The sequence below is a fragment of the Canis lupus genome, chromosome 5 (assembly GCF_011100685.1).
Source record: "Canis lupus familiaris isolate Mischka breed German Shepherd chromosome 5, alternate assembly UU_Cfam_GSD_1.0, whole genome shotgun sequence".
NCBI lineage: Eukaryota > Metazoa > Chordata > Mammalia > Carnivora > Canidae > Canis > Canis lupus.
The window spans coordinates 82802671-82829859 of record NC_049226.1 but is presented as its reverse complement, the minus strand read 5'-3'; the positions used below and the strand labels follow the sequence as shown (position 1 = coordinate 82829859).

At 44.4% G+C, this 27189-nt stretch overlaps 1 protein-coding gene across 2 annotated transcripts in view; it reads left to right on the top strand.

The window, feature by feature from the left end:
* Nucleotides 1-441: 441 nt before the first annotated feature.
* C5H16orf70 (chromosome 5 C16orf70 homolog) overlaps nucleotides 442-27189 on the top strand; it is a 28435-nt gene continuing 1687 nt past the window's right edge. The window contains exons 1-16 of one of the 2 annotated variants that reach the window (XM_038538716.1): nucleotides 442-517; nucleotides 642-762; nucleotides 6765-6847; nucleotides 11553-11636; nucleotides 15420-15463; nucleotides 18207-18286; nucleotides 18543-18637; nucleotides 19288-19385; nucleotides 19472-19584; nucleotides 22811-22944; nucleotides 23472-23555; nucleotides 25046-25128; nucleotides 25528-25571; nucleotides 26020-26063; nucleotides 26206-26264; nucleotides 26865-26937. In XM_038538716.1, the coding sequence (XP_038394644.1) occupies nucleotides 699-762; nucleotides 6765-6847; nucleotides 11553-11636; nucleotides 15420-15463; nucleotides 18207-18286; nucleotides 18543-18637; nucleotides 19288-19385; nucleotides 19472-19584; nucleotides 22811-22944; nucleotides 23472-23555; nucleotides 25046-25128; nucleotides 25528-25571; nucleotides 26020-26063; nucleotides 26206-26264; nucleotides 26865-26937 (1182 nt within the window). In that variant the 5' untranslated portion in view covers nucleotides 442-517; nucleotides 642-698. Of the gene's footprint in view, nucleotides 548-641; nucleotides 763-6764; nucleotides 6848-11552; nucleotides 11637-15419; nucleotides 15464-18206; nucleotides 18287-18542; nucleotides 18638-19287; nucleotides 19386-19471; nucleotides 19585-22810; nucleotides 22945-23471; nucleotides 23556-25045; nucleotides 25129-25527; nucleotides 25572-26019; nucleotides 26064-26205; nucleotides 26265-26864; nucleotides 26938-27189 lie in introns of both variants that reach the window. The other variant, XM_038538717.1, reaches the window with a different exon arrangement.

Sequence of the window (27189 nt, the reverse complement as noted above, 5' to 3'; positions counted from 1 at the left end):
CCCCAGTCTAGCTATTCCTCTCCCACTGCTCCCTGCCCCCAAGCAGACACTCGGGCACGTAACGCACTCGCTTGGAAGTCGCTGCCCCCGCTCCCCGCTGGGCCTCAGGTTGCACCCTCGGAACTCGCCTTGGCGCCCCGTGAACGTGAGTGGGACATAGGTGTAGAAGGAGACGGATGTTGTATAACCACGTCACGTTTGTGAGTTGCGTGGTGTGCACATCCTTGTGTAGACGTTTAAGTGTGTGCAGTGTTGTGTGCGGATGTGGGTCACGGAGCACCGGCCCCCGGCTCCGCAAGCGCCCACCCCGCCCGGCGCTACTGTCGGGCTTCGCTCAGCCTTCGCCCCGCCTTCCACAGCCCTGTGCGCGTGCGCGACCCCGCCTTGGGCTCCTCCCCCGAGACTGAAACCCCGCCTTGCCCCGCCCCAGCCACGCTTTACGGCTCCGCACGCCAGTTTTGCTGCAGACGCTCCGGCTGTCGCCGCTGCCCCTGCCGCCGAGGCTGCTGCCGGTGAGGTGAGCTGGGCTGAGCTCCGCTGACCTGAGGTGTGGTGTTGGGCTGGTGCCGCGGGCAGCCGAGGACTAGGTGGAGAGCTGCGCCCGCGGGGACGGCGGGTCAGTTGCTGCTTTGTCTCCCCAGCTTGGGTGCTGTCTGCGCTGCTGCAGGGAGGCCGCCCCGGCCCGGCGAGCTGAACCAATGCTGGATCTGGAGGTGGTGCCCGAGCGCTCTCTGGGGAATGAGCAATGGGAATTCACGCTGGGTGAGTGTGGGTCCTGCTTCTGGACCTTACTCTGCTTCTCATTTCCCTCAAGGCGCTTCTTGCCTCTGACCTCTGCCCCTTATTCCCCTGCGCCTGCAGCTCGTCGCCTCCTCCGTCCTCGGCTCTTTGGGCCCCAGGCACTAAGTTACCCGCTGCTACTGGCCAGACCCTCAAGTGTGTCTCTCGTCCTGGCCTTGACGCCCTCGCCTCAGGCCTCAGCAGGGCCCCTCCTGGGGCAGTGGTACAGTAGTAATAATAACAACAATGGCCGACACGCCCCAAACACTTACTCAAAGCCAGACCCTGCGCTCCTGTGCGTAATCATCTCAAGTATGCGTCCTTGGGGCCCGAGGGCCCGTACTATTGTTTTCCAATTTACATTTTGCAGACTTAACAGCTAAGAAGTGACTGACACCCTGAAACGCCACAGTAGTCCGTCCTCCTTTACTCTTCTGGGCTGTAGGTTGCCTGGTCTGAAGGGAAAAGCTAGGGTTAGGTCCCCTAATCACATGTTAGGAACCTAGTCGAGGGAGGTGAGAAGAGTCTGTGTATTAAAGGAACTTGTGACTTGTTTCCTTCTTGTTTTTAATGTGGTCGATGTGTGTGGTGTAATCCTAAACCCAGACCTTAGCAGAGAGAGTTGAAGCTTGAATGAAATTCGAGTTCATGGAAAGTAACATTTAGTTTGTATAAAATGCGGTTTGGCCATTTTTGGGGTTTTGGCCCAGTTTTGACTCTTCCCAACATCACTACCTTTATGTGTACACATTCAGTAACTCCGGTGTATGTTTACAATGATCCAGCACTAGAAAAGGAGTGTGAAGCAGGTGTTGGTCCTCTTTGTTTGTGCAGACTTGAACTTTTGTCCCACTAATTTGGGCTACTGGACTGAGTCACCTGCTCCTTTGAGCTATAGCTCTTGCATGAATCTGGAAGACTCTTGTCAGTGGAGGCAGAGTAGAGGAGACACTGCACAATAGATGCTGGTAGGACCCTGCTGGTGCTCATTGTCTCTGTGAACTAACTGAACTACACGCCTCTGGGTAATAGGAACCGGTTTTAATGAGAGGCCTTAGCCAATTTCTCATAGCTTACACCACTCCTGTAGAGTTCTTCCCAAAATTTTAGCTGGTATGAAACACTTTGGCCTCTTGTGAAGCACCAAGAGGTTGATTGGGAGGCCGGTGTTATATTTGCCTCCAGACCCATTCACATGGGTGCTGTTTGCTTTCTATATAAGAAAGATCCTCCCCTACGCACAGCTTCTCTTACCAGTATTTCATCGGGCTGAGTGAGAACCACAGCCATAGCTTCAAACTGCTTGATGATGCATCTAGTTTTCGGATCTCAATGGTACAGAGCCTCTTAGCCAAAAGTAATGATTAGAATGTCAGTTGAAGGGGTACCTGGCTGGCTCAGTTCTTGATCCCGGGAATTGTGAGTTTGAGCCCCACATTGGGGGTAGGGTTGACTTATAAAAAATTGGGGGTAGGGTTGTCACCTGAGACCAGGATTCCTCTTTCACCCCCACCCCCCAAAAAAAGCCTGGTGGAAGAGCAAGGCTTCCTCTGTCACCTGTTGTTTAGATTCCTTAGCCCCCACTCCTAACTCTGCCAGTTTCCAGTAATCAAGGATTTGGGTAGCTCTTTCAAACTAAATAGCAAAAAAAATGAAAAGAGCTTTTCTGTACAATGACCCAGAATTGAACTTTGAGGGAAACGTCATAGAAGTGGCTTGACCTTAATGATTCTCTTGTGGGTCTTAAGAATCTGTATTTTTAGGGGTGTGTGGCTGGCCGGGTTGGTAGAACATGTGACTTGATCTCAGGGTTATAGGTTTGAGCCCCACATTGGGTGTAGAGATTACTTAATAAAATTGTTTTTAAAAATCTGCAGTTTTAAATCAGGTCTACCTGAAAGATTATGGTTATTTTCACTTCCTCAAGCTTAAAAAAAAAAAAAAATTTTCCCCCTCTCTCTCAGTCTTCTTTCTCCCCAGCCCTCAACACATCTAAACTCCAACTGGGGCTGATAGGTAGGGATAGGTCTCAGAAGTGGATCTTTGTTTTAGAATTACATTCCTAGACTAGAGAACCAGACAGTGCTTAACTAAAGTCACTAAAATCCTGTAAGGTAATTTCCATTTGCCAGTGAGGAGCAAGCTCAGAAAAGTAGAGATGAAAGGTAGGTAGCTGAACTGGGATTTCCTGCTTCCCACCCCTCTACCCTTCTGAGAATTGGCTCAGCTTTGTGTCTTAGTTCTTCTTGGTATCTGCAAATGCAGATGCATCTAGCCCTTGCCATCATCTGCCTGGCATCACAGTGGGGAGCTGCATCCAGCTTCTTGGCTGCCTTCCTGGCCTTTGTGTAATGTTGGGAGATTAGGGAAATGCCAGTAACACAGGGACAGGAAAACCTAGGCAAAGAGGAATCTCTGAGAATGCCATTGATGGCTTGACTTTACTCCCCTTGACTAGTGGTGGAGTAAAGGCAGAACAAATTAGAAATGTTTTCATTAAGACTTGGAGAATGTATTGGTGTGGAGACATGTGTCTGAACTGTTCTAGAGAAACTGAAGGCTCATTCTGTTGAAGGCAGCATATATACCTCTTGTGGATTCTGCTTACAAACATAAATTGAATAGGAAATGGTCATATGCACTGAAGAGCTTAGTCTAGTGTGAGGGAAGGGTTACAGAAATAGTATATTTTATTAAAATGAGGTAGAAGTTGTATAGGGTTCTTTGGAAGGGGAGAAAGAACTTGATCTGACCTGGGGATTCGGGGGGGGCTTTCTTCAAGCCACAGGAACCAGTGCATACCTGGATCCAGTGAGCACCAGGAAAGCTCTATCAGAAATCTGCCAGATTTCTCTTCTACAGTGTCTCTATAGACATAAATTTTCCAGTCAAATTCAAAACAAAACAATGGGAAAGATTGTGTGTGTAGGGAACTATAAGCCATTGGTATTATAATTAGAACATGCTGTACTGATGAAAGAAGAAAGTAGGTTTTCCAGATTCCCAGTGCTCTTTGGTTTTAGCTGCCTGGGACACTACCAAGGAGTTTGGGGTCCAGTGGAAAAGAGGGTATCTATTAGTGAAGTGTGTTGTGGACATGGATTTAGGAAGAAAGTTAGAGACTAGATTTGGGGAGGTAGAGAAGGAGAAGGAATGTGAAAGAGTGGTCACCAGGGTCTGTGGTACAGGACTTACATGTCCCATAATTGTTTTGTTTCACTCAATCAGAGCTCAATAGATACATAGGACCACCTGCTAGGCACAGTGATTGGGTGCTGGGGATACAGCAGTGAGTAAGACAGATAATGTTTCTGTCCTCAAGGTATACCAGAGACGAATAGATAAACTGGATAGGAGGCTTCATTAGATAAGGCGGTTGCGGATGTGAGTCAAGAACTAAAGAATGAGAAGAAACCAATTATGGGAAGAACACTACCTCAGAATCTGAACTAGCTCAAAGGGCTAGGATAGGAAAGAGTTTGACGTGTCCTTGGAACAAAGGAGGCATGATGAGCAGTGGAAAGAAAAATGGAAGTGGACAAGATCCAGAATATTCAGGAACTTTAGGTGGTAGCATGTTATTTGAGTTTTATTACTCTATAATGAGAAACCATTGGAGGATTATAAGCAGGTAAATGGGGATCCCTGGGTGGCGCAGCGGTTTACCGCCTGCCTTTGGCCCAGGGTGCCATCCTGGAGACCCGGGATCAAATCCCACATCGGGCTCCCGGTGCATGGAGCCTGCTTCTCCCTCTGCCTATGTCTCTGCCTCTCTCTCTCTCTCTCTGTGTGACTATCATAAATAAATAAAAATTAAAAAAAAAAAAAGCAGGTAAATGATGAGATCTGTAAGACATAGGATATATATACAGGTTAGAAGGCTGACATACACTCCAAACTCATTTTGGGTCTAGGTAACTGTTAAAACTGGAACAGTCCTAGTTTCTTTGCCATTCATATGGTTGGTTCCCTTTAGAGGCTTTTTGTAGCCTTCCTTTATCAGCAGCTGAGTGACAACTGACCATCGTAGCTGGTTTGTCTCCTCTAGGTGGATTCCTCTCCTGGTGACTCAGGATTTGAGGACCTGAAGATTCCAAGGCCAGAGATTTGATGTGGTTAAGTAGAAAAGAATCCTCCCTTGAGAAACTGATTTGTAGGACAGCCCTGGTGGCTCACCGTTTAAGCGACTGCCTTTGGCTCAGGTCCTGATCCTGGAGTCCGGGGATTGAGTCCCACTTCGAGCTCCCTGCATGGAGCCTGCTTCTCTCTCTATGTCTCTGCCTCCCTCTCTCTCTTTCTCTCTCTCTCTCTGTGTCTCTCATGAATAAATAAATTTAAAAATCTTAAAAAAGAGAGAGAAAGAAAAGAAAGATACAAACTGATTTGTGCCATGTGGGTCAGAGAAGCCATGTGGCCTTCTATTTCTCAACACCTAACTGAGCTTATCTGTCTGTTCCACATGGATGCTTGCCCATTCATTTTGGGAGAGATAGCATAGAAACTTCTCCATTTCAAGAATGGCAAAGCTGAGTGATGCGTCCAACTTGGTCATATTCTCAACAAACATTTATTAAACCTTTACTGTGTACCAGGCCCTATATTATAGAAGGTTAGAAAGTGCCTTGTGTTAAGGTCTGATTTCCTCCAACTTTCTTCAGACTGTAGAATGGACCATCAAATGAAGGCAGGGTTAGATCATTGTCTAAATGTAGACAAACCATGTTTTTATAACCTTCTATTCTCTGTGTAAGCTCTTTTCTGCACATCTGTCCTAGAATCAGAGGTACACTGATCTTGAATGGAAGCCACTGTGCTTGCCTGAGGTCATATGGTGGTCCTTCCTCCCTTTCTCTTATTACCTACTCCATTATCCTTCAGCTCTGTTGAATAAATATTTATTCAACAGCCACTATGTGGTCAAGCCTGTACTGGGTGCTGGGGATCCAGAGAGTGGTGAATAACACCACTATCCTTGGGTTCATAAAGCTATGAGTCTTTGACTTTGGATTTAGTCTGAGACTTTGTTTTGAATTGCCTCTGTGAATTTCTTCTTGTTTGAAATATAAGAAACTCTGAAAACATACTTTTTTGTATTCCCTGGTAGTCCTTGGGATCTTAAAGATACTGGATTTCTTTTTTTTTTTTTTTTTTAATTTTTATTTATTTATGATAGTCACACAGAGAGAGAGAGAGAGGCAGAGACATAGGCAGAGGGAGAAGCAGGCTCCATGCACCGGGAGCCTGACGTGGGATTCAATCCCCGGTCTCCAGGATCACGCCCTGGGCCAAAGGCAGGCACTAAACCGCTGCGCCACCCAGGGATCCCAGATACTGGATTTCTTAAATTGGGGGCATATATAAATTTGTTTATAATGGGCCTTGAGTTTAAAAATCAAGTATTAAGATTTAGAGGATTTGTGAGTTGATAAGGATCCAGTGAAATCCTTAGTAAAATAAGGATTCTGGTAGATCTGTGATTCTGGTAGATGTGTGATTTTTAACTTTTTAAACAAGCCCTTACAAGTCATGTGCTCCTGCAGACTCTCCTTTGAGAGGTGAGGAGACATGCCAGAGAGTAGAGGAAGGAACCTGCCCTAGGTTATATGTAATTCGTGGCAGAGTGAACCAGAACCTTGGTCTCCAGATCCATTCATGAAATCCGTGCTTTTCTCACTGTTCTTTGGTTCATGCTGACTTTGACTTCTCTGAGCCCTTTTCCTGCTCGGAATTGACACATTCCTTCTCATTTCCAGGAATCTCTTGTATATTCACTCCCTCCCCTTAAGCAATCCAACTGATCCCTTACTGCTTGCTGCTAACTTTATTCTAGCTCTTGCTGCTTACTGAAGTTTTATTTACTAATATGTTTATAGACCTGCCCTCCCATCACAGGCTTTATGGCAGAGTCTAATACCTAGTATGAAGATAGATGTCAGTAAATGAATAGCCCAAGTAACCACACAGGTATCCTTCCTTTATTTCAGGAATGCCTCTGGCTCAGGCAGTAGCCATTCTTCAGAAGCACTGTCGCATCATCAAAAATGTCCAGGTTCTCTACAGCGAACAGGTGAGTGGTAGCTGCTTTGATTACTGAAATAGCATTTCTCATCATTGAGTCACCTCCAGAGGTTGATGCTCTGGGAGAGGCAGACTGGCAGGGATTGCTAGGTCATTGTGTTTGGGAGAATCTCTAGCCCTAGTCAGTTACTAAGTACATTTTTTTTGATTCTGAAACTTTTGGTCTTGATAATCTAGTTCTGTCAGTTTTGGAAGAGCATTAATAACTGAACTTGTTTGATGTGTTTGACTTACCTGCTGGTCCTTAGACGGGGACATTTCAGTGGGTGGTTACCTCAGGGACTGTTTTATCTCCTAGGGTGCTTGCCTTCCACTTTTGTGTTTAAAATATAATCTTTTCTGCTTTGTTGATTGCTTTAGTTTGTGTTCAGAGTTGTTGCAGAGCAAATTTCTAGCCAGCAGAGCACTTCACACTTAAAAAGAAGCAGGTATAGCTCACTACTTTAGTGAGAATGATCAGATACATCAGATCATATATCAGAATATTGGCTTCAAATTAATGGACATATTTCATATTTTGCCTTTTGGGGGGGGTCTGATTTATGGTATTCTCTATTAAATGTTGGTCAATTGTGCCAGGAATTAACCCCTATAATAATAATGTTGCATATATCTACAAAGACGTTTTCCATTTCCAGAAAAAGTGGATATGTTATATCAGAGGACTTTCTGAACATTCGGGTTTTTTGTGTTTGGTTTTATAAGTAAAGTTAGAGACTGTTATTTATGGGCTTTTAGAAATAGGATTCCTATCTCTCTAAAAATGCAATCTACCTTGTACTGAACTCTCTGAAACCTGTGATTTTTCTGTGACATAGACTATGTGTTGCTGTGTGGAGCAACATTTATGGTGTCCTATGTCTCACAAATCTTAGGGAATAAATAGTTTTGAGCCTGTACATGCTATAAGATGTCCTCGTTGGCTTTTCTGAGACCTTTTAAGTACCGTTTTTGATGATTTTAGTTCTATTTGTTCCAATGAGTTTCAGATCCTAAAACAAATAACAGTTTATTTTTGACATGAAGAATGTTGTGGATTAGAGGTAAGATTTCTCTGAGGCTTTCCAGTTTGTCCTAGTGTCAGAGTTGAGCCTCTTATCTATGTCCAAACATTACAGTCTGTACAATAATACTTCTCTGCCAGCCCAGTGAGAGAGACCCTATATGAGGGATCTTCCTGAGACAGGGAATTCATAATATCCAAGCAAGTGCTTAGATATTCTTGTGGTGCCTACCACATAACAAGGGACTTCTAAGAATGGGCCAGGGGATTCCTTGAGCCACAGTATCAAAGTGTTTTCTCATTTATAAAATGAAGGATCGTGACTTTTCCTCTTTGTTGTACTCAGATGATCCCTAACCTACTCTGACTTTCAGCGTTACACCATGAGGGAATTACTCAACAATTAACAACCATCCAAACAGGGATAATGGGCTTGCTTCTTGAGCTTATAACTCCTACACATTCAGTTAAATCAGTTTTGGACACCCCAAAATTAGATACATCTGAAAATAGGCTTAAGCAGTTTTTTATTTTATTTTTTTAAATTTATTTATGATAGGCACACAGTGAGAGAGAGAGAGGCAGAGACACAGGCAGAGGGAGAAGCAGGCTCCATGCACCGGGAGCCCGACGTGGGATTCGATCCCGGGTCTCCAGGATCGCGCCCTGGGCCAAAGGCAGGCGCCAAACTGCTGCGCCACCCAGGGATCCCGCTTAAGCAGTTTTTAAGAACGAAGTTTGTAAAAAAAAAAAAAAGAACGAAGTTTGTTTCTAATATCACTGTCTTTGTTGTCTGTTGTTCCAGTCTTTGGGTATATATAGTAGTTTTAGCATTAAGCTCATTTCCTGATATCTTCTAAGCAGCTGGAATCAATTGGAAAACGTGGGCTTAGTCTAGACCTTGGTTCAGATCGTTGCTCTTTCTGTTTCTTAGCCGTTCAACTTTTGGCAGGTTAATAACCTGTCTGGTTCTCCTTCTGTAATGTGGATATTCTATTACAAGTTTCCTTGTAATAGAATAATCTTTTTCAAACTTTTATTTATTGGGCAGCCCCAGTGGCCCAGCGGTTTAGTGCCACCTTCAGCCCGGGGTGTGATCCTGGAGACCTGAAATCAAGTCCCGCATCAGGCGGGCTCCCTGCCTGGAGCCTGCTTCTCCCTCTACCTATGTCTCTGCCTCTCTCTCTCCCTCTCTCTGTGTGTCTCATGAATAAATAAATAAATAAAATATTTTAAAAATAAAATAAAATAAAATTTTATTTATTTCTTTTAAGTAATCTCTACACCCAGTGTGGGGCTCTGAGTCATGACCCCAGGATCAAGAGTTGAATACTTCTCTGACCAAACCAGCCAAGTGCCCTAGAATAGAATAATCTTTTGATGAGGATCAAGAGGAGGTGGTCTCTCAGAGCTCTGATGCAGTGCTTCTTCTTTTTTTTTTTTTTTTTAAAGATTTTACTTATTTATTCATGAGAGACACAGAAAGAGGCAGAGACATAGGCAGAGGGAGAGAAGCAGGCCCCTCACAGGGAGCCTGGTGCAAGACTCGATCCCAGGACCCCGGGATCACGCCCTGAGCTGAAGGCAGATGTTCAACTGCTGATCCACCCAGGCGTCCCTGATGCAGTGCTTCTTAAATTGAGCCCTGACTTCCTCTGCCCTCCTTCCTTTCCTTTCCCATTTGTCTCTTTGCTCCCATCAAGTGTGAAGAATAGTTTGGCCCCATTAAATGTTAGAAATATCTTCTTGTCTCTAGCAAATCACACCTTGGAAGTTAAATGTGCATATCAAGTAGGTCCCATCTTTCTTAGGAGAAAAAAATGTTAACAGTTAAGAGCAAACAGCTTTACTAAACTGTTTCATATGGAGGACTGTGTAGTTCTGGGTCACTCGAAGGGCCTGCTTAAACACCACGTAGTTACAGGTATACTTTGGTTCTGGAGATATACTAATAAAATAATAGTTGTGAGGATAATTTGCTCACTTTTGAAAATTGTCTAGTTATGTCCTGAATTGTAACCATGCTGGGAGGAAAATGATTAGATCTTGGGAGAGTGTAAGAAAATTCAGATCCTCCCATCATTCTCCTCCAAGCAAGGATCTTTAAGGATGCTAAAATGTTGCTTCATCCTGCTTAGTGTCATGGAATAGCCCTCTCAGAAATGTGTTCTCGGGGGCGGCCCGGGTGGCTCAACAGTTTTGCGCAGCCTTCGGCCCAGGGCGTGATCCTGGGGACCTGGGATCGAGTCCCACATCGGGCTCCCTGCATGGAGTCTGCCTCTCTTCTCTGCCTCTCTCTCAGTCTCTCATGACTGAATAAATTAAAAAATTTTTAAAAAAGAAGAGAAAAAGAAATGTGTTCTGGGTTGAGAATAAGTAGGCTAAGGTCAGGATTCATTGTTGTATTATCTTGCTTAGACCTAATTTTTTTAGACATTCATACAGGCCTACTGGAAAATTACATCCTTTCTTCTAGTGTTTGCTGGGCCTGGTGGTGCCGCCCGGGCCTGCTACTGTGTGAAGATCACTGGGGTAGAAGGGAGCAGTCTGAACTAATCTCAGAGGGCTCTTGGAGATAATTTTTCCAGTGAGGCCCACACCAGTGGCACCTGGCCTTCCAGCCTGCATCTCTATCTCTGACAGCGACATTTCTGTCATTCACTGTGCCTACCTTGGGAGGTTCTATAAAGAAACTTCTAAACTCTTTTAAGAGCTGTGTGCCAATTTCAAGCTTGGTTCAGGGCTACGGAATGTCTTCAGATGTCAAGTCCTTGAATTGGTTGCATTGGAGCAAAAGCAGGCTGGTGATGCAGACATGATGAGAGAGTGCTGGATACTAAGTGCTGTGCTTGGTGCCTTTTCTCTTGCTATCTAGACCTACTACCTCTGTTCCCACAACCACCCTGGAGGGAAGGGATAATGGTATTCCCATGAAGAAACTAGAGCTCAGAGAAGTTTTGAGAGTCACTTAAGGTCACCAGCTCACCAGTACTCAAGGCCAGCTCTGTCCACTCCTTTGTGCTGCTTGCTACTCCCTTCCCCATAGGACTCAGAAGGGACAAATGAAGAAATATGACTCCTTAGACCTTAGATTTGGGCTTTCAGAAAAAAGCACATGTGATATGGGATGGTCAGGAGAGGGAAGGAAGGAGCAAGAGTATCATCTCATACACAAACATCACAAGATATTTCTTTGTCTTGGAACATGGCCTAAAGCAGTCAAAGTATAGAACATTTCCTGTGGATGGTACAAACAGCCTGGAAGTGAATGGACGTAGGTTCAGCTGACATGCAGTGAATACTACCTGCCAAGTTTGGGTCCTAGCAAGGCCCTTTTACCCGGCCTGTGTACCTCATTGGCTGCTCTGTAGGTTTGATAAGTAAACCCACGCTATAGATGTAGATCCTGGACTCTCAAAAGAAAATGGTTTATATACTCACATAATCTTGGTCCTTTCCCTCAGGTACTATTACTAGAAGCCTAAAAAAAGAGGCTCTTTTCAACCAGTATTAGGAAACAGCAGTTCAGGCTGGAAGCAGAGGATACCTCATTCATACAACAGTTTCTTACTTGGGCGAGGGAAGGGCTGTCTGCACTTCCATAATCCCTGTGCATTGCATTTAGATTTGTAAGGTTTTTGGTAGTTGCTGTTGAGTAAATTGTTTACAGTGCTTTATTTTTGTTTTGTAGTCTCCTCTAAGCCATGACCTCATCCTTAACCTGACTCAGGATGGAATCAAACTGCTGTTTGATGCTTTCAATCAGAGACTTAAGGTAACTATGATTGACAACTAAAATTGCACGTCAGGCTGATTAATACATGCTTTTGTAAGATGTTTCTGAAACTAATAAGTCAGAGTAGACTCTTGTGATTCAGAGTCCACCATAGTCTAGGGAACTGAAGCTGTGCCTGCTACCCTACAAAAAGGGAAGCTGAGGGTGGGGTGTAGTGGTTAGAAAGAGGCTGGGAAGGACTCTAATCTCAGGCTCCAGAAGTGAAAGGAGAAAAGTGTTGGAGATTTGGGGAATATGCTATGGGGAGGGTACTCAAGTTACTCAATTTAAGGAAAGTGAGAGTAGAGCTAAGTGTTTGACACAGATTATTCCAAGTCTTAAAAGTTTAGGATACTGAAAATGGGTCCTAACTGCAGAATAGGACCAAAAAGTTTTTGTATCTTGTTTTACTTCATTCTTAAGTCAAACAGTATGACTTGGAAGGTGAAAAATGGAACTGTTCTTCATAAAATGCTGGGGCTTAGGGCTTAACACCACTAGCAATGAGTTGGTTCTTTAACCCCCTTGAGGATATGTAAATAAACAACTTGGTGGTGTATAGGGTTTGTCTTAATTGCTGTTCAAGTGCAATTTACTAACACCTGTTTCAGTCTAGGATGTTTTTAATACACTATTTACGAATGTCTGGGCTTCACAGATTAGTCATGTGACACTAGACTCATGCCTCAGAGTCACAAGGTTGAATGTGGCTCTGGGCAGTGGCATACCAGAGCGGTTGTCCTGGTTAGGCCATGCCTTTCCAAAAGACTTGGGTACTTCCTATTTCTTGTAATCCCATCCCAAGTGAGCTGCTAAGGAAACAAGACAGAACATGGAGAAGGAATCTGTACATTAAATGAGAATTCCTCATTTATGATGGCTCTTCAAAAGCAAATGTGAACATTCTTAACCTCACAACTTACCTTGCCTCTCCTTGTGGACACATTCATCTTGTCCTTCCTGACCAGAAGTTTCACAGTGGGAAAGGAAAGAGGATGGTCATCAGTGTGGCTTCATTACAAATTGGGGGAAACATAATCTGGAAACAACTTTACAAAGAGTTATTTGTCTCAGCTTGGTAAGTCCACTTTAGGAAACATAACTCCAAAAGTTTATGGGGAAGGTAATGTTGCCAGATATTTATAGCAGGGCTTTTCATAGTAATGAAAAACTGGAAAAAATGGATAACAAAGGGGAATGGCTAGACAGCCTGTCATAAAATCATAGCATGGTGAAGACAGTGTCATATATTTAGTGAGTACTTGGTACAAGTGAAGTACGTGGTTAAGTGCTTCCCATACATTTCCTAACTTAGCAAGCCTGTGAGTAATACTGTTTTATCAGCGAAACAGTAGAGAGAGGATGAGTGGTCTGCCAAGCTTTTAACCCTGAATTAATAAGTTAATTAATTCAGTGTGTGGTGGCCACTGGCAGTAGAAATGACTTAGCTTCTGTTGTTGTGTATGGGAAATAATGTGATACAAGCTGAAGAAAATTGTGTGAGCACACTATGGAGAACTGTGAGGAATGGAAGTACATTTGAATGGGAAAGGAAATAAATAGAACCTTTTCTTCTGCTTTTTGTAGGGTCCCTATGAAGGGGGTGGGGGCTGGGGCCCTGAGCCTCTGGAAACAGAGAAAGCATTCTCAGGTGCCCTTGGTTAGCATCAGGTTTGACATGCCCTTCTGCCTGCCCCTCATTCCCGCACTTAAGAATCCACCTCTCCCTGATTCCTTGACTCCCTGACTGTAAGAAAGCTTTGTGGAATGAGGCTTCACAAATCTCAACTTTTACAGCTACCTATCTTTTCCTTTCCTATCTTGGCTGCTGTCTTGGCTTCTGCTCTGGGGAAATCAAAGTATTTTCCAGCCCAGAGGGTGGTAGATCATGGACTTTTGACTTCCCTAGCTGCTTGTCCCCATGGCTTAGCAAGCTCCATGGACCAAAATCTGCTTGTTGATTATTCTTGGTGACATGAAGGACTCCAAGATGGTTAGCACCTGGGGTCTCTTGCCACAAGTACCATCATACATAGGCCCTGTGATTAACTCCGGTCCACTGTTCTTGCATTAGACAGGCCAGGTTGAAACACCCATAAGTGTTGGTCTTGGTTATTGGCAGGTGGGTAACAATGAGACAGAAGGAACATCATTGAGGCCTACCCCCACAGGGTGAATGGTGGGTCATTAGCCAGCTGTAGGGGTGGCAATCAGGGAGGCAGTTGTCTGCTCCTGCTATATAAGCAAGGCTTCTGGCTGAAGGTTGAGGCTCTCTGCCAGCATGAGGCCCTGGCCTTCGTGAAATGGCATACCAGTTTGGCATGATACAGGCTTTCTGAAGGGGACACTACGTATCTTATGAATCACAGCTGTTCGCCTGTCCTTCCTTGTATGACCTCTCTTGGTACCTCTTTTCATGCTTTCTAGCTTCATATTGCCCTTAGCCAGCTTCGTAACAATCAGACTTGCCTGATGTTTTAAGTACCTTTCCTGTGTGAAGTAATAAGCCAGACCTTAAAGGGCTTAACTTAGTGAGACTGGGAACAGCATACACAAGTAGTGTGGGAAAAGAGGTGATTGAAGTGCTGTGACAGCCCAGCAGAGGGAGTTACTCTTAGCACCACGTAGGATCAGAATAGCTGCATTTAATTAAGAGGTGCCCAACTTGTGGTTTAGTGTTAGGATCATTAAATAAAGTTAGCAGTAAGGTCTGGCCAAGAGTAGACTGCCTATTATGTCTCATTTTCTATGGCAATGCTAGATGCTTTTCTAGACACAGGGCCCCACAGCCCCTTCTAGGATGAGGCTCAGATTGTCAGGGGAAGTGGACGTTGAATCAGCTCTGCTTGTTCCTCTATAGTGAGCGCCAGGACTCCCAACTGGAGGATAGTAGCTGGTGCTCCAGGCCCCAGCCAGCCATGCTTCTGGCTACCAAGCCCTTGCTACATTGGCATAGAAGACTTCCTAGTGCTCATTACTTGGCACCACTAGTGGCTGAGTGTTCAATACCTTTGTCTCTGCCCTGAGTTCTTGGCATTTAATCCAAAGCTGAACCCCTTGAAATGACACGAGGGTCCTAAGGTATTCCAGGTGCCCTTCAATAGAGATGTATGAATATTGTCCCACTTGTCCTAACCTAATGTAATATGACTTCTTTTTTAGCAGGATAGATCTCCTCCAATCCTTTTGTTTTGTAAGCTACAGTATTTTAAAGTGTTTTTCAAAGTGATCTGATTTGGGGTTTTGCTAATGCAGCAAAGCTTGGAATAGAAGGAAGAAGGCTCAGTATCCAAAGGTACAACTTTAACCTTTAAGCTACATGATTTGTTTTGTGGAGGATTTCACTCTTCCATATGTGTAGCACTCTGTATGATAGAGTAGTAGATTAGTTATAGGAACTTGACCTGCTGCATACATGGATATATGTGGAACAGTCCACTAGAAGAAAGAAAAGGAGAGGTTATACTGTGTGTGTAGCATGAGTTTTTCCTCTAGATTTAAAAATGAGAACAAAACATAATGTGTGGTGCTTCAAGAAAATTCTGAATAGTGATAGATTTCTTTTTCTTCACTATTCTATAAATGTCTTTTTTTTTTTTTTAAGATTTTATTTTTTAAGTGATATAACCCATCAAAGGGCTCAAACTCACAACCCTGAGATCAAGATTCACATGCTCTACCGACTTAGCCAGCCAGGCATCCCTTTATAAGTGTCTTTTTAGTCAATCTTTTTCAATTGCAGAGTATTACAGCGCTTAAACCTTTGATTTTTTTTTTTTCAAGGTGATTGAAGTATATGACTTGACTAAAGTAAAGTTAAAATATTGGTAAGTTTACTCCCCTGCTGGTCTATGCCGCAGGATTGGTACATATGGAGTTTATCTATTATGCTCATTAAGTTAATAAAGGATTCCCATCCATAGCAGTTTCCATGATTTCCTCAGGCAGCCTCCAAGCCTACTTAGCTTTCTGGAGAAGAGAAGGAAATCTTGTTTAAGGACATGCTGTGTGTAAAACACTTCTCATATATGTCAGTTTATTTAGTCCTCACAACAAAGGACCTCAGGTTAGAGGTGATGTGACTATCTTCTAGGTCACAGATGCTGCCTGCCCCCCACAACCATAGGTCTGACTTCAAAGCCTATGTATGCTAAAGAGAATGCCAAAGGGATCACTATTTAGGAGCCAAAATCTACCTTTTTTTTTTTTTTTAAAGATTTATTTAGAGAGTGCAGTGGGGAGGGGCAGAGGGGAGAGAGAGAGTCCTAAGCAGACTCTGCACTGAGTGTGAAGTCCAACCCAAGGCTCAATCTCACAATCCTGAGATGACCTAAGCCAAAACCAAAAGTCATATGCTTAACCAGCTGTGCCACCCATTTTTCTTTTTCTTTTCTTTTTTCTTTTTTCTTTTTTTTTTTTTTTTTAATTTTTTTTTAATTTTATTTATTTATGATAGTCACATAGAGAGAGAGGCAGAGACATAGGCAGAGGGAGAAGCAGGCTCCATGCACCGGGAGCCTGACGTGGGATTCGATCCGGGGTCTCCAGGATCGCACCCTGGGCCAAAGGCAGGCGCCAAACCGCTGCGCCACCCAGGGATCCCTCTTTTCTTTTTTCTTTAAGATTTTATTTATGTATTTGAAAGAGTAAGCACATGAGTGCATGGGGGAGAGGGGGAGAGGGAGAGGGAAAAGGAGAAGTAAGACTTCTTGAGGACATGGACCCCACCATGGGGCTTAAGATCACGACCTGAGCCAAAACCAAAAGTTGGACACTCAACCAACTGAGCCACCCAGGTGCCCCTGAAATCTACTTTTTAGAAGGAAAACAAGAATGCCTGTAGCATAAAAGAAATATTTGAGCCCCCATTATGGCAAGGTTCTGTGCTAGCATCTAGAATGCTCCATATAGTAAGCTTCCTTAACAGGCTTCCCTTTCCCTTTTCAGGGGCATGAAAAAAGGCCAATTCCTGGGATTAGCTCAAGCAGCATTTGCCACTAGGGAAGTGGATAAAGCAAATGTGTAATAGCACTGGCCCCTCCAGATTCTTTTTGTCTTTCAGTTTTGTTGGAGCCTTTGTACCTCAAGGTCTGGCTTCTTTTTTTCCCTCTTAGTAGTTAGTGATGAGTAAAAGCATGGAGTCCAAGGGTCAGGCCTCCCTGGATTCATCATTCTATTACCTCTGTGACCTTAGGCAAGTCATTTAACCTCTCTGAGCTTGTTTTCCCATCAGAGAAATGAAGTCAGTACTGTGTGGCTGCTGAGTTAAGAAAAAGAGGTGTTCTAGCGTGCCTGGGTAGCACAGTCAGTTGGGCGTCCAACTCTTGGTTTTGGCTCAGGTCATGGTCTCAGGGTCATGGGATTAAGCCCTGCATCAAGGCACACTCAGTACAGAGTATTCCTGAGACTTAAGACTCTCTCTTCCTCTCCTTCTGCACCCCCTCCCCCCAAATGAGTAAATAAATCTTTAAAAAAAGGAGGTGTTCCATGAATTATGCTAATTTTAAAAATTATTCTTAACCTTTAAGCATTCTCCTGAAAGTCATGAATGCTGTATCTTCTTGCCCATCATCTGAAATCATGTGTCCTCTTTGTTCCCAAGCCCCTCCCCCCTCAGATCTTTCCCCTTTGCTTGGGATCCATTACCCCTCTCCAAATTCACCCAGTCCTTGAGTGCTGTCTGTTAAGAAACAAGCTGCCTGAGGTGCCTGGGTGTTGCAGTTGGGACTCTGGGACTCTGGGTTTTGACTGAGGTCATGATCTCAGTTGTCCTATGTGGGGCTCTGCACTCAGTGTAGAGTCCCCTTCAGATTCTTTCTCCTCCTCCCTGTGCCCCTCTGTGCCTGCTCTGTCTCTCTCTTTCTGTCTCTCAAATAAAATCTGAGAAAGAAAAGAAAAGGAAGGAAGGGAAAAGAAAATAAAGAGAAAGAAAGAAAGAGGAAAAGAAAAAGAAAAAAGAAAGGAAAGGAAAGAAAAAAGAAAGAAAACAAGTTACCTTGCTTGGCTATACTGTTCTTTTAAGATGTTCTTTTTAAAAAGTTCCTTTCCAAGCTAAACTATTAGTAGGCATTCTAGGAAAACATATTAACATTTTCTATTCCTGTGCCACTCTGTGGCATCCGAGTCTAGATGCCATGGGCTAAGACTGAATTTATTTCTTTCTAAACTGCCTGATGACCACACAGGCCTTAAGGATCAATTCTGTGTATCAGCCTTGGAGACTTGACTTGTTCTGACCTCCTTTATTATCCCTCACTTAAAAGTTCTTTAATAAACTTGTCATTTTTCTTAAAGATTTTATTTATTCATGAGAGACAGAGAGAGAGAGAGAGAGGCAGAGACATAGGCAGAGGGAGAACCAGGCTCCATGCAGGGACTGGATGGATGTGGGACTCAATCCCAGGACCCTGGGGTCATGCCCTGAGCCAAAGGCAGGCGCTAAACCACTGAGCCACCCAGGCATCCCTAAACTTGTGTTTTGACATACTTGTAAACTCACCTGCCTATGTTTAAAGAATAACTCTTCTAGCTACCATCTTCAGTGATTTGAAAAGCATCTTTGTTTTTCAGTGGAGTGCATTTTAACTCTCAGGCCATAGCTCCCACCATTGAGCAGATTGACCAGTCTTTTGGTGCAACCCATCCTGGAGGTAAGTCCATCTGATTCCTCTCCTTATCTGTTGCACCCCATAATGATGAACCTAGCAAGTGCACCATCCCCTGAAGCCAGGTTCCTATAGGATTTGACGGTTGATAACTGGATGTGAAGGAAAGCTCCTGTCCCTTGTTTTCAGCGTAGTGGGTCAGTTCAGGATTCAGACATAAGGAAGATGGTGCCAGGCTGGTTTGTGTTCATGTCTTCTGATATCATTCACCCATGTCATTGTCTCCTCCTCACTCCTACAGTGTATAACTCCGCTGAGCAGCTCTTCCACCTCAACTTCAGAGGACTATCTTTCTCTTTCCAGTTAGACTCGTGGACTGAGGCTCCCAAGTATGAGGTTAGCCCTTCCTTTCCTATGGTATTTGTCACCCAGTACCAAGGTGATATGGACCCAGCAGACAGTGCCACCAGGGAAGCTGGATAGATACCCTTTCTTTGGTTTCCTCATCTCTGAGGTCTTCAGGGACCAAGAGTGGTAGAGTGGGTGGGATTGATAGCAAGAACAAAGCCCAAGCTGGCATTCCCAAGAAGAGGGCGCTTCTCACTGCAGAGTGAGGTCAGGCTTACTTTTCAGAAATAAATTCAGTTGTACTTTGCTTTAAAACTCCACATCAGTGTAGAGGTTTTTTAAGTGGCCTAGAATTTGAGAGTTCATTCTGGATTTTCATTTATCTATTGCTTTTAACAAAATGTTATATTCATCCTTAGGTAGCAGCATCTTTAGGGTCATGAAATGATAGACATTTGGTGAGGCTTACATTTTACTAAAGAAAGCATTCCCATAATTTCTTCTTGATGAAGGAAGGAAAAACTAAAATTAAAAATGGACTTGCATGGATGGGATGAGTTTATTGACCTGGAACCAGGTTTGACTGTGTGCTTTGACCTGACCAGTTCTTGAAGACCATGAGGGCTGGGGAAATGCCAGACCCTGGCTTACATGGCCTGCAGTATGCTTTTAGTAAAACTTTTGTCTTGTGTTTGCAGCCCAATTTTGCCCATGGCCTGGCTTCTCTCCAGATACCCCACGGAGCGACTGTGAAACGAATGTACATCTACAGTGGAAACAGCCTGCAGGATACCAAGTATGTGTGGGGAGCACAAGCTTCATGGGCCATGGGTTCCTTGGGAGGAAGGGCAAAGCCTCTGCTCATTCTTTGCCTGCCTCCAGGGCTCCCGTAATGCCCCTGAGCTGTTTCCTTGGCAATGTGTATGCTGAGAGTGTGGATGTTCTTCGAGATGGAACTGGACCCTCAGGTTTACGACTTCGGCTACTTGCTGCAGGTCAGTTACTGGCCTTGGGGTAGTGGATTCTCTATTATATCCATGTTGAGACAGCCCAAAGTCGCACATGCTTAAAGATAGTTGGTACAAGACAGTACAGATATTTATGGTTAAAGCTTTTGTTTAAATTTGTGAAGGAATAACACCAGTTTTATCATTACAAAATCTTAATAAATGACAGTAGCACTGCTTCCCCTAGCATGTACGTAAGCCTTCTGTGTGCTTATATAGTTTTGCAGTGCTTCCCAGGCTGTTTACTGGAAATGTATCTTATGGGCTGCAATATTGGTCTTTTCTCCCCTTTTCCACCCCCCCCCCTTTTTTTTAAAGATTTATTTGCCCATTTTGAGAGACCACACAATGGGGAGGGGCAGAGAGAGTCTTAAAGCAGACTCCCCCACTGAGCACAGAGTGTGACATGAGGCATAATCCCACGACTCTGAGATCACAACCTGCGCCAAAACCAAGAGTCGGATGCTCAACCAGCTGAGCCACTCAGAGATCCCAATCCTTTTTCCAGCCTTTATGCCAGTTCTCAATAGGCTGGCAGCTGGGACTTTTTGGATTATGATTTGGCCAGACCCTGCTGCGAGATTTGCTGACTATGAACAAAAAAAGAGCTGCTACCTTCAATGGATAGCCTCTCCAGGATCCATGCCTCTTTTGTGATTTCCTTGTGTGTGGCTAATCTCAGCTACTGTGGACCTTGAGCCACACTTAATAGTATAGGCCATGTCTTTGGCCTGGGATCCAGGATAGAGGCTGTGCCTTCAAGGGGCTCAGTCTAGCTTAGTGAGTACTGAGTATTTGTTCATAAATTAGGATCTTGTGTTAGTTTCTAGGGCACTGGTCCTTAACTATGAAGAATTTGGCATATAAACTGAAGTTACTCCCCTGAACAATTAAGTAGTTCACAAGCTCTATGTTAGAAATTTTTTTTAAATGTGGTTTTCTAGCCAAGGCAGAAAATTCTACTTAAAAGAATGTTGCACTTGAGCTATAGTGTTTGAGAGAATTGAGATGTAGCAACAAGGTCAAGTGATTTAGGGTCTCTTTTGCCAGGAGGGTCACTCCTTGAAACAGCGAGGTAGCCAAAGATGGTGCAGTTATCCCAGGTGACAGCAAGAGGAGTCTGTTGGGAGAGGGGAATCTCCTCTAATTCTGGCTTCCACCCTGTACAGCACACTCCCAGCAATCACATATCACTGCTTACAGGGTCAGTGGGGGAAACACTTTAAGTCAGGGACTTATCAAATTACTATCTAATCAAGTACTCGTTGAAAGTTTCCTTTGGTAAGCAGAAAGGTAGCTTGTCTCAACCAACCCATTACTCACATGTTTCCTTATGGATTGTAGCTACGAGGATAGGAATTTTTAAGATAGGAATTCAGTATAACTGCCTTGGTCCCCACAATAATTTATAGGAAGATTCACTCCAGGGAATCAGAAACTAAAATAGCCTCCTAAAACTAAGGATATTTTCCCCTGGGTAGGCTTCAAGTAGGGTCAGATGAGAGAAGACTTGCCTGTGAAGATTGCCTTCCCTATCACCCCACCCATCTGGACCTTTACAAGTGTCTGGTACCTGGAGATTTTGGGCATATAGTCCAGCCTGGCAGGACTTTTGGTGGGTTCTGTAGGCCACCCAGGCTTGCCTAAGCGCAAGATTTATAGGCAGAGGTTAATGTAGACTATGTTTTTCTGTGACCTCATTAATTTAAACACAACCATTACTTGCCACTCAGTGTATGTGTGCTGTGACTGAAGACTGTTGGGTTAGTTGAAGAACTCAGAACTCAGTACCAGCTTATTTGAAATTTTAGATCCCTGAAGTCTTCCCCATATAACAAATGGATTATTATACCTGAAAGAGCTTTGTCAGCTATAAAGTTCTGTTCAGAGTAAGGTGATGGTGATTATCATATACCAGGAAATGCAGTCTTCCCCAGTTCTTGCCTCTTTTGGGGGGCAGATTATGGAGAAGTAAAACACTTTGTCTTCCCATCCACAGAATGGGGGAATTTTACTGTTGGTGTGTCTTTTCCTATTCCACAGCTACTTCTATGTGTGTGTAACTGGAACCATTTCTAAAATGTATTAGAGTCAGGGTTTAAAGATTTTTCCCAAAGAAGAAACTTCTGTCAAATGGGATTTTCTTATCCTCCCACTTTCCTGGTTTGTCATTTGTTGAGTGTTAGTGGGTCTGTCGGTGTTTGTATAATTAGGGAGTAAGTTAATGGATGTTTCCTGTTGACTTCTCTATAGAGTGATATTTAGGTCTAGTCTCTAGTTGGGGGTTACCATTGAGAAGCCCCTCTTAACATAAATTCCTGTATCTTAACAGGACCTAGAAAGTGGCAAGAGATAATAGCACCTCATTATATACTTTCATAGCATCTCTGCTGCTGTTTATTTTACCATAGTTGTGTGGTGTCGGATTGGAATCGTCACACCATAAGCTCCAATATGGGCAGAGACTGCATTTGTTTTGCTCAGCATGTTTCTTCAGTATCTTACAAAGTGTCTAGCCCATGGTAGTCAATAAGTAAATATTTGGTGAGTGAATGAATGAAGTTTTTAGAGCTCCACATCACTTTTCTTGGATTGAATGAGTCTCTGGGATTCCTTCTTTCTTTTTTTAATTATTATTATTATTATTATTATTTAATGAAAGAAATGGGGAGGGGGCAGAGATTCTTTTTTTTTTTTTTACATTTTTTTATTTTTTATTTATTTATGATAGTCACACAGAGAGAGAGAGAGGCAGAGACACAGGCAGAGGGAGAAGCAGGCTCCATGCACCGGGAGCCCGACGTGGGATTCGATCCTGGGCCTCCAGGATCGCGCCCTGGGCCAAAGGCAGGCGCCAAACCGCTGCGCCACCCAGGGATCCCGGGAAAGAGATTCTTAAGCAGGCTCCATGGCCAATGCAGGACTCAGTCTCATGATCCTGAAATCATGACTTGAGCCAAAATCAAGAGTCAGATACTTAACTGACTGAGCCACCCAGGGGCCCCTCTCTGGGATTATTTCAAGAAGATAGTGATCTCTCATAGCATCTCAAGCCCTGTGACCTAGTATTTCTGCTTGCATGCAGTCTTGCCCCTCAGCCAGAGCTAAAAATGCAGTGTGCAGTCATTGGCCTCTCTGGGGCCCCCTTGGTCCCAGGCTGCAGGATATCAGGCCCTGGCTGGGAACCTGACCACCTCTCCCTTATTCTCTGCAGGTTGTGGACCTGGCCTATTAGCAGATGCCAAGATGCGGGTATTTGAACGTTCAGTATATTTTGGCGATTCTTGCCAAGATGTTCTTAGTGTGCTTGGCTCTCCGCACAAGGTCTTCTATAAGTCAGAAGACAAGGTACGGAAAATGTGTTTATGAAGTTAAATAGGCTTTTTACCTTTTAAGGTAAAATGTGTTATGAAGTTAAATAGGCTTTTTTACCTTTTAAGTAAAGTCTATCCCCAAAGTGGGGCTCGAGCTCATAACCCTTAGATCAAGAGTCACATGCTCTACCAACTGAACCAGGTAGGCATTGTCCTTTTTTAATCAATATTAACTTAATATCAAGTAAATATAAATTGTTATTTTTCCATAGAACCTGTTCTATGAAAACTGATGAATTAAATTGAAAGCTCTTTTCTGATCCTGTTGGTCAGATTGTCCTGCCTTTTCTTGGAGACCAGGGCCCAGTCTGTAGTCAACTAAAGCTGGGGAAAAAAAAAAAAAAAGGCTGGCTGCATTATTCAGCACCAGTAGCAGAGATTCTGACACTTTTGCTTACCTAGCAGCTTAATGTTATACACAAAACACAGTTTGTAGACTTTTAGTTAATCTGAGAATTGTATTAAGGAGTTGGATTTTTTTGTTGATTTTTTTCCCAACAGATGAAAATTCATTCTCCTTCCCCTCATAAACAAGTTCCATCCAAGTGCAATGACTACTTTTTTAACTACTTCACTCTTGGAGTGGTAAGTTGTGGTTCCTTAGAGAAATGTTTCATTTCTGTGGTAGCAGACCATGCACCTGGGCACACCTTTGTGTATACATGGATCTGTAACCATGCCTGGCAGCAGGGAAACTAGCCCCAGCTGGCTCCACCCAGTGCAGTGCTGTCTTGCATTGGCACCCTAAAGGGGCCTTCCCTGCCACTGAGATTTCTCAGAAGCACCAGGTTCCCTGGTATGTCTCGGCTTCTTTATTGAGGAAAACATGCTGCATAAGTGGAGGCTGTGGGAATCATTCAGGTTAACATAGTTTGGGATCTTCACATTTGTAGAACATATACGAGCTTCTTCTGGAATCTCAAAACAGGGAGACTAAAAAGGGTCAGAGACAGTGGGAATGTGCTTATGTATTTTTAGAGGATTACCCCAGAGGCATTGCTGTGGTCCTGTGCTCTGGACATGGAGTGCTGAATGGAGCTGGTGTCCACTGTCAGTGCTGACAGTGCAGCTGGTGGATGGGATGTGTGTGAGAAATTGTGGGGAAAAAAAAAAAGAAATTGTGTAAACCCTGTGCCAGCAGGATACATCTCAGAGGGCAAGGCTAGCCTGGACCTGGGGTCTTTGAGTGTTTGAGCTTTCTAGAGCCTGAGGTCTTGAAGCAGCAAAGAAAGGGTAGATTCTGGAGAGGGAGAAAGGAGATACTGGGTCTGCCTATGTGGAAAAAGACCAGAGGAACCAGGAGTAGTGGGTAAACATAAACTCTTGAAGGTATGGCAGTGGCAGGAGAGAAATGGCATTCTGTAAGCTGAACCTCTTGAGTTCAAGGACCAGTGATAATAAGGGACAAGGAAGATGGAACAAATGGACCAAACCCTAATAGGACTTAATGTAGGTCATGTAGGGGTGGGGTCAGAGCTAACCCTGCGGTCACAAGCCTAAACAACTGACAGGATGTGAAACTGGGAAGGGTGTGGGAGATAGGAAAGAAGTGTTCAGTGGGCAGCATCAAATCCAGCTCTGAGTCCTGGTGAGAGGCTAGACCTTCAGTTCCAGGGGTTGCTGACTCCCACAGGGCCTAATGGCCAGTAATGGCATTCAGAATAGTTAGGTGCCTTGAGCCACTGGAAAGTCAGGTGGTCCCTGAATCTTCTTGGTGGCCTTTAAGCCAAAATCTATGCTCAGTTAGTTTTTAATCAGGGGCTGGTTAGGAAAGGTCTCTCTGATGTGTTTGAGTTCCCAAGCAGTGAGAGCTGTAGCCCATGGGTCTACTGGGCCTGCTGCTACAAAGTTTGGAATGGGGGACCTACAGATGTCTGGGTGCCCCCTTCACTGAAAATGTCCATTTAAGGCTGCTTGATCTCAGCTATCCCCTTGACTGTTGTTGGGGAGAAGGCTATTTCCCAGCAGCATCCCTGTTGTGGAGTGGCTATCTCTGAGTTGGACATGGCCTTGGAAAGGCCTTTGTCCAGCCTCAATAACCTTCCCTACTTGGACATCCTTGTTTTCTACCCCAGGATATCCTCTTTGATGCAAATACACACAAAGTGAAGAAGTTTGTCCTACACACCAATTACCCTGGGCATTATAATTTTAATATGTGAGTATACCTATACCTTCCCCTCCCAAGAACTGAGCTTTGGGTTGAAAATCCCCAGGAAAAGAGAGCTTGTGGCTTTGAATGTTCACTAATTTGTCTGTACCTGAATTCTTACAGTTTCATGGGAAGCGAACATTTCCTGAGTGTTTGCTCTTTTCCTGGTACAGTGTCCATACCTTACATCTCTCCATTTGTACCCATTTTACAAATAGGGAAATAGGTTCAGAGAGCTTCGTATCTTGTCCAAAATGATGTATCTGTCCAAGATGTCTCTAGACCCCAGAGCCAGGGCTTTGGGGGTGGGTTCCTTCTGTGTTTCCTGGGGTGCAGGGTTGAAATGCATGGGTGGTCAGGCCTCTCAGAGGGCCCAGCCTTTATCCATCTGGCTTCTCTCTCTAGTTATCACCGCTGTGAGTTCAAGATCCCACTAGCCATAAAGAAAGGTGAGTAGTGGATATCCTCAGATTAAGAAAAGGGTTTTGAAGTTAACCTCATGAGAAGACAGTGATCCAAACAGAAATGGTAGCAGGAGCCTTTGCCTACCTGCTTTGCCCATAGTCTGCTTTGCCCATAGTCTGCTTTGCCCTCAGCTTCTCTGGGTTAGGGCCTTATGCTCCTGGAGGCTCTCAAGGTCTTTTTCTATGATCATGGGATTAGTGGTCTCTGATGGGGAGAATTTCCTACATACGATTATCCAGGTGCTCCCGAGTCAGCCTTGTGACTGCTGTCCCCTCTTGGTTCTCTACCCTCTTTCATTCAGGAATTCTGAAATAGCCCATCTGCCCTCCCTCCAACCCTAATGCACAGAGCGGCCAGGTCTGGATTCTGCCTAGGGCTGGGGTCACAGGTGAGCTGGGCCAGCAACCAACCCACTCTGTATTCTCTTTTCAGAAAATGCAGATGGTCAGACAGAAACATGTACAACCTACAGCAAGGTGAGCTCCTATTTTCCCACCTTATGTAGCCCCAAAATGAGGTGGGTGTGAGCCTGCCAGCAGTCTAGGGCCCATGTTTCTGGGCCAGCCATTGGTCACAGGCATGATTAGGTCTCTGCTAACCCCGTGCCGCCTTTTGCAGTGGGACAACATCCAGGAGCTCCTGGGCCACCCTGTGGAGAAGCCTGTTGTCCTGCACAGGTGAATAGGAGGTTGCTGTCTCTGACCACCCTGTCCTGCTCCTCACAGCCCAGAAGACTGAGGGAAGCCTAGCAGTACCTAAAGCTTAGAAATGACAGAAGTTGTCTTGTTGCCACATACATACTTCCTGCCCCCACCCTGCATATTACCACTGGGCCAGCTATTCTGCATATTTACCTACACCAGAGAGGTGCCCCCCTCCCCGGGGATAGCTCCCCTCTCCAGGTAGGGGGGGCTTTCACCTCTAGTTATTCAGAAAGGGAAGCAGTTTTCACTGACTGTCCTGGCTCTTTTTTTCCCATTAAAGTTGCCACATGCTATAGTCTACAGCTTCATACCCACTTGCCATCCTGCTTGAGGCTCCTCCCTCCTAACTTGCCACTCTAGTCTAATTGCATAATAACTTCCTGTGCCCCATTGGGCTTTGTAAGGTTCAGAATTTAAACGATACCTATCACTACCCCTGGTACCTCAAGGGCCTGTGTAGGAAACAGACAGCCATGGGAGATACTGCAGTGGCCCCCATCTCAAAAGGGACTAGATGCCCTGCCTGGACTTGGCTTCTGTCTGCCTTTCTAATTCTAGCTTCCCTGGCCACAGGTCCTCCTCCCCAAACAATACCAACCCATTTGGCTCCACATTCTGCTTTGGTCTTCAGCGGATGATCTTTGAGGTAAGTCCTGGGGGTTGATGAGCTAATGGCCATGGCAGGGACAGGCAAGTGATGGAGTATGGTTAGGGAAGGCCTGATGGCCCTGCTGGTTACTGATTTTCTGGTAACGCTGTTTGCTAAGAATATGACCTGCCCACATATAACAGTAAGAGTTCAGAAATTATGTTGGGGAAATTTGAGGTCATGGCGGCTACAGTGGTCTATATCCAGCAAGATGAGAGGTAACGGGGATCTCACATATGTGAAAACATA